This window comes from Dermacentor silvarum, chromosome 1 (assembly GCF_013339745.2).
Source record: "Dermacentor silvarum isolate Dsil-2018 chromosome 1, BIME_Dsil_1.4, whole genome shotgun sequence".
NCBI lineage: Eukaryota > Metazoa > Arthropoda > Arachnida > Ixodida > Ixodidae > Dermacentor > Dermacentor silvarum.
The window spans coordinates 123,491,976-123,499,366 of record NC_051154.1 but is presented as its reverse complement, the minus strand read 5'-3'; the positions used below and the strand labels follow the sequence as shown (position 1 = coordinate 123,499,366).

The following is a 7,391-nucleotide window of genomic DNA, read 5'->3' as shown; positions in this document are numbered from 1 at the left end:
ATTAATTATTTGGTCAATCTCACCATGTTTGGATTCCATCAAAATGATATGCAGTGCTGTAGTATGTGCAATACGAGCTCCTTCAACAAGTACTACATTATACGACATGCATCTGGCATGTGTGGTTCCTTTTTTTCATTACTGTTATGATCTTGGAGCACGAGATCTGATCATATTTTTTTTTCTCATTTATAAGCCTGTCAGTTGACCTGACATTAAGTTAATGGTATTACAAGCTTCAAATAACAAAAACAAGCCTTTTGTTGCCAAACAGGTTCCATGGAACTTTTCATCTAACATTTCATATTGTATATATATATATATATATATATATATATATATATATATATATATATATATATATATATATGGGGCAGAAAGGATGTTCCACATTCGCCGCTTAGGTTTGTGAGTGTGGCGCTGGCTAACACTCCCAGGGTTAGTTCTAGTTGTAAGACATAAATACCCCAGAAAGTGGATGGGAGAACGGCACCGCGGTAGCTCAATGGTGAGAGCATCGCACGGGTATTGCGAAGACGTGGGTTCGTTCCCCACCTGCGGCCAGTTGTTTTTTTCATCCATTTTCATTTTCATTAATTTATCGTTTCTTTAATTCAAATAGTAAGTACAAGTAATTTCCCCTATGTTGTCCGTGGTGTCATTGTTTGTTGGCTTCTTATGATATGATTAATAAATATCGGGCCCCTCGGTTCTCTTTCTTCTCGTTCATTACATAACGAGGGCTCGAATCCGGCAACAATGATGCCTTCAGGTAGCATATGTGGGTTTAATGAACAGTTGCCATCACCCAAAAAGATCACGTGCTCGTGACGCCTGCGGCAGAAAGGATGTTCCACATCCGCCCCTAGGTTTGTGAATGGGTGGCGCTGGCTAACACTCTAGGGTTAGTTCGAGTTGTAAAAATATAAATACCCCAGAAAGTGGATGGGAGAACGGCTCCGTGTTAGCTCAATGGTGAGAGTATCGCACGCGTAATGCGAAGACGTGGGTTCGTTCCCCACCTGCGGACAGTTGTTATTTCATCCATTTTCATTTCCATTAATTTATCATTTTTTTAATTCAATTAGTAAGTACAAGTAATTTCCCCTATGTTGTCCTTGGTGTCATTGTTTGTTGGCTTCTTATGACATGATATATATATATATATATATAGAAATGGGTAATGTTCAATATTTGATTTTACATTCGATAGTAATTTTACTTAGATAGTTATATTTGACTTGTCAAATTTAAGATTTTCGTCATTTGAACACCTGTAGGGACAAGTGCTGGAGCTTTACTTATGCAATAAAGGAGTAAACAATGGGAGCTCACTTATGAAGGAAAGTTCATCGTCAAGCATTTATAAGAACTAACATAAAACCTTGTTTATGTCTATTATTGGCAATATTTATCTCCTTGCCATAAAAGTTTTGATAACCTAAGAGTATTGGTAATAAGAACAACACTGTCACTTCCAATGATGCACATGTTCTTCTTATATTAAAGGCAAGGAAAAAAATCGACAGGGCAAAGTCAACACAGCAATGGGTGCGCTTTAGAAATAGAATGACATCATGCTGATTTCAGGCAAGACTCCTAATATGCACAGTGAACACGACAGCACAGAGCACTACAACATTCTTGCTGCTGTAAAGCAGAAGACATGCTTCTATGATATTGCAAAACCACAAACAAAATTCTAAGCATGCAGGCCCTTGCTTTTGTAAGCCGCTCATTTTAACAGGTCAAGGCAGAGTTCTGGCTTGAGGTTTGTAATGGTCACGTATGCCACCCATTGGTGCAACAGAGAGCTCAGGTGGTGTGACAGATGCTTGAACTGGAAACCTGCGACCAGCAAGCTCCACCTGCACAAGTTAAAGCAGGTTAGTGCTCTGCCAACACTGAAATTTCTTCTTCTTTCTGGGGTTTTACGTGCCAAAACAACACTGAAATTTCAAAAATTGCAAGTTTGCCATGTGACAGCCACTAAGCATGCATACAAGGTGTCTGGAAAGTTGGTGTCTATTGTAAATTTCTAATAATATACGAAGTTACAAGCCAATTTTATTGAAACAAAGGTTATTTTGTAAGGCAGACACTAGGAATATTTTATTGTTCTAAAATTCCCTATGGTTGCCTGCATTGTTCACAAGTTTACGCAATCATTTACTGTTTTGTGCAGAAACTGTGGCAGGACACTGATGAGGACATCTTGAATTCATCCATCGAGTTCGTCCAGAGTACAGTGCTAGGAGGTAACACTTATTGCTTCACCTATCCCAACAAGAAAAAATTGTATAGTGTCAGATTGGGGCTGTGTGGCAGCCAGTCATGTGAACAAATGCAGCTATACAAATGTCCAGGAATGTGGCTACCAAGACATTTGCAGACAGGCTGCACTAATTGGGAAATGTGCCATCTTGCATAAAAATTGGGTCATAGATGTTCTTATATGTGGACAAAGAAGGCCAAACCCCATTCTGCAGCACTGACCAGTACTTTTCTGCATTTATTGAATAATGGAGAAGAAACTAGACAACATTGGTTGACGTCATGCCACACAAAGTAATGCCACACAAAGTTGCACAGATTCCAATATGACTCTCGAATTGTCTTTTCTGAAGTACTGGTAGTTGTGACAATTCACAAACCTGTCCCTGCCACTCACACAAAAGACAGCTCTGTCAGTGCAGGAAATGTTCCTGAACCAGGCCCGTAGCCAGGGAGGGGGGGGGGGGGCTAGGGGCCTGCCCCCCCCCCCCCTCCCCGAAATTTTGATCTTTCCATGCCCATGTCCTACGGCGCTGAGTACATTGGCCAAACGGGCTGTCACGCAAACAACCCGGAGCATCACAAAAGAGCAGAGGACACCGCACCCGACAGTGTGCCTCAATAAAACGAAAATTTCTACTCTTCGTCTTTTTATTTTTGGCTCCGAGTAATACGGTTTTATTTTTTTATTAATGAAATCTATTGAGACGAACCGTCCGTATAAAAATATTATACTATCAGGAAGATTCATCTCAAAACTAAAAATATAAAACTATTAATAAAATAGCATTTAAAAAAATTGCATAATTTACATACTGCGATTACCGAAAATAACTCCTGAAAAACAGGTACTTTCCTCAAATAGTCTAGGCCTTCAGCAAGTGGGCCCCCCCCCCGCCCAAAAGAATTCCTGGCTATGGGCCTGTCCTGAACAATTGTGCCTATTCGCTGTACCACACAAGAATTATCTCAGTGTACTCCACATGGTGATTGTAGTTCTCTGCCAGCAGTTCTTGACAGTAATGTAGCTTCAAAAAGTAAAATTTCCGTTGTTTGAGAAAGGAATGAACCACCTGTCATGTTAGGGCAGTCTCATGGGCAGCTTTATAAGCAAATTTGTTGGGAGTTTTGGATTAAATTTTGAGCACAGCTCCCACAATCTCATCCTACGAAGAAGCAGCTGGCTGGCCACTTCTGCCAGCATCAGCTTTGGATCCTGTGTTAATGAACTGAGAGTGGCAATTTCTGACAGTTCTTGCACTGACACACGCATCTTACTCATGGAAGCCATGCCATTGTTGTTGCATGCATACTAAGGAATGCCACATTTTGTTAGACATGCCTGTTGAGCACATTCACAAATGGCAAGTGGCTGCAACATCCAAAGAGTCTGTCATCTGCCTGAACTGGCATCACAGTATGCTGTTGTCTGCCATGGTAACCACAGCAAAAACAAATCCTAGCTACTTCAGAATAAACAATTTCACCAATATAGATGCAGAATCGTCAATGTTAAAGAATTTTAATATAGGCACTGACTTTCCGGACACCCTGTACAGTCGAACCTATTGCTAAAAACTTCCCAAAATCAAGAAATTCGTAAGGCCAAGCTTTTTGTTTCACTCCACAGGTTCCTTCCTCTAACACTCCTGCTGGTTAAAACCTTGCAAAAAGCTGTCATTTTGTACACCATGACTCATGAGTGTAACCTGTGACAGCACACAATGCACGCAGAAGAGAGCAAAGCTGCAATATGGGCCCATTTAGTGCTTGAACCCACCGGCAAATAGTGCTGCACAATTCACCTCAAGCAGCCAATTTTGAATCTCCACCATTGGTTTGTTTACAATGCTGCAGCAGCATGTAGTGCTCTTGCACACTTCAGGGGTTATATGCAGGTCACAATGTGTACCGTGGTAACTAGTGGTGGCAAAAAAATGAAGAATAACACCTTCTTGATGGCACCAATAGTAACAAAAGGAAGAAAAATACTTCTCGTGCTGCTAAAGGGAGCTAAAAAATGAAAACACAGCTCCTTCTTGCTGACTGCCATAAAAAAAGAAAGTAATTAAAGCTTATTTATCACATGTTCTATGGTAGGAATTTTACCCCATTAGACCCTCTTTAGTTTTCATGGCTGGCTTCAAGGTTGTGATGCAACACTCCCAGATTTCTCATCTTCCATAATAAGCAGATTGAGCGGGCATGCGTCACAATAAGAATGCACCATTGGCAACTTTATACCAGGGCAACAGGTGGTATATCACGATCGCCGAACCTCCCCACCAAATATGGCCTCGTGTGGCTTTTTGTTCTTGGATGTTAAGGGAATAATTGATTGGCCTAACAGTGCAAGGAAGACGAAGACAGAAGAGTACATGATAGGACAAGCGCTGTCCTGTCTGCAATGTTAGGCCAATCACGTATTTGTACCAACTCGCCTAACTTTCAGTTCTTGTAAGCTTAAGGGAATAGAACACAGCAAACTCTGGTGACCACTGAAGACATGCAGATCATAAGAGCAACATTGAAGGCAATTCCAAAAAAGAAGCTCCAAAACTGCTTCCAGGCGCAGACGAGGCACTGAAATTAACATGTACAAGGACATCCACTCTTAGGGAAGATATCTTATTATTAGTCAATCTTATATAACCTCAACATCTCTCCAAATTTATGAGAACAAAGTGTCTTTATGATACCTAATGCAGATATATATATATATCAATGAAAGACTAATCTGTAGGCCTTTAATTGTTTCAAATTTAGACTACCATGAGCACTTGATCATGTACGTATCAAAATGAGCGGTTTTCCTCAGGAGTGGACAACCTGTACGTTCTCGAAGCGACAGCATTGAAGACGGACACAGTGATTATCAGTAATAGGATATGTAGTTCACAACCATTATTGTCGTGCCTTGTATATCAATGTAAAAATGCAGGAAAACAATGTAATATGAACATGATGTGCTGGCTGCCCATATGTTTAAATAATACAAAATGAATACTATGCACTGAACAGGAGTCTGCATAATTTTCACATGCATTCTGTGGAAGCAACAGCTTTCATATTGGGTTTAATAAAAGTCGGACATAGTTGCACATGCAAAGTGGAAAGAAAAACTGATATTAATTGTGGGTATTTATCATAAAATCTTATTGGATAGTGCATGTGCAGCACATGTCAAAGCAAGAGCCACTCCCGTATTGCAAACATGGCTCCCAAGGATAATAAAACTATGCTATTGTGCGCCTGCACATTGACATAATGCAGGATCTGAATTCAGAAGTAGCCACTTGCCTCAAAACTTCCTTCGGAGAAAAGGTTGTCTGGCAATAGTTCAAGCTGCTTGCTGCTCGGGTTGAACCAATGAACAAAGCCCTGGCAGACATTGCGCCCCAGAGCGAAAGCATAGCTGCCAGATGTGGTGAGCCCCATGAAGCGGCCATCTCGAAAAATGGGCTCCTGGCCCCAAGCCCAAGGGTCTCGTTCAGAGTCATGGCCAGTCAGCTGGAAGAAGGCCAGTTGCCGACGCAGGCCCTCCACCGCCTGCTGCTGTAATGCCTCTTGGCCAATAAATGGTGGCTCTTTCTGCATTAAATATACCAATATTTTTTATTACAAAACAACTTCTTGAATGCACCCACTGCATATTCTCACTTTATGACAAGGACAAATAAAGAAGTGGAAACTGGACACAGACATAAAAAGACACAATCACATTTACAAAATCACCTGCGTGCGTGTGTGTGTGTGTGTTCAGTTCACGCTTCTTTAGTCGTCCTTTTGGAATACCAACATGCCCAAACTGCCACTCTGACGAACTTTATGACAACACTTTGTAGAGTGACATCACACTATGCACAGAAAGCTTTTGAGTTGCAAAACAAGGTCATAGAAAAATAATATTGCGAGCACACATTAGCGAAGTCTACATCACACTATAAGAAAAGAACTAAGAGGTACGTTTACCTCTGAGCCTTCCTATTTAAATACATGTGAAATACTCTCATTTGGTCACCACTCAACCAATTTGAATGAAGTTCATTGCATTTAAAAGAACAATTCAATTCAACCAATTATCAGAAACAAAATTTTTATTTAGGCCTTCAATATGTTTCACAAAAATTGTCAGAAACTGGACAATTTCAAAGAAATGAAGCATCAATGGAGCATACGGAAGCATTCTCCCACTAAATCTCCCAGAGCTAGATCTAGTACACATACACAAATATTCAATAAAGCGTACAGGAGGATGGCTGCCATGATAGCTGAATAGTAGAGCATCACACTTCATTGTCTCTTGGCTTCATGTGGTTGTAATTATGATACAAATATAGAATTGTACACTTGCCCACAAACGTTTTCAGAATGCTGAAACTGAAAAATTCAAATGCACATTTTACATAGCATGCTGAGTGAAGTTATGCGGTGCATTCTGCACTGTAGTAAATAGCCTCCAGGCGACATGATTATCCTTCCACACAAGCTTTTTTTTGCAGTTTCCATAATCCAAAAGCTTTTGTGAGCAGATATACAACTTGAATAATCTGTGGTGCCTAAATACTGTCAGTTGGCATGTCTCGAGGGAGCCCCCTGTTGATCCACCAGTGATCAGAAGTCTGCTATATTTATAAAAATGTCATAGTGTTTTCAGTAACCTGCTACTTCTTGTAACCTGCTCTCAATAGCATATGTAATATGATCTGCACTATATCATAGTTTTTTAGAGCATGCATTCAATTGTGTATAAAGCATTATATAATACCTTAATTCTCTTATGCCCACATCTTTTGTGTCCTTCAAGAACATAAATACACTCAATATTACTCTTTCAAATATCTAGTGCTTTTACATTTAGTATACTGGTAACAAAAGTGCAGCTCACTGTTGGTGTGTGAGCAGCACACAGCGAACTCTCTGGTCAAATTGTTATTTTCCGTGAGCCCACTTCTGCATCAGTTATCACCAAACTAACGAGATTATACTTACAAGCTATTGCAGGACTGAAGAACTAGAAACAACAAATACAAGGTAAGTAACTGCTGGATGTTGGAAATATTTCATTAAAACAAGCTGATCCAATAATGATAAATTCTGTGACACCTGTTCTTGGA

At 40.2% G+C, this 7,391-nt stretch overlaps 1 protein-coding gene and 1 non-coding gene across 2 annotated transcripts in view; one reads left to right on the top strand and one right to left on the bottom strand.

Annotated features, from left to right (window-relative positions):
* Window positions 1-392: 392 nt before the first annotated feature.
* The window catches only part of LOC119435972 (pyruvate dehydrogenase phosphatase regulatory subunit, mitochondrial-like), a 59,793-nt gene continuing 52,794 nt past the window's right edge, over window positions 393-7,391 (bottom strand). Inside the window, exons 18-19 of the mRNA XM_037702692.2 lie at window positions 5,575-5,865; window positions 393-1,868 (exon numbers count right to left, since the gene is read on the bottom strand). Of these exons, the coding sequence (XP_037558620.1) occupies window positions 1,749-1,868; window positions 5,575-5,865 (411 nt within the window). The 3' untranslated portion in view covers window positions 393-1,748. The remainder of the gene's footprint in view (window positions 1,869-5,574; window positions 5,866-7,391) is intronic.
* On the top strand, window positions 492-563 carry Trnat-ggu (transfer RNA threonine (anticodon GGU)). The gene has a single exon. It is a non-coding gene; the product is annotated as a tRNA-Thr (tRNA).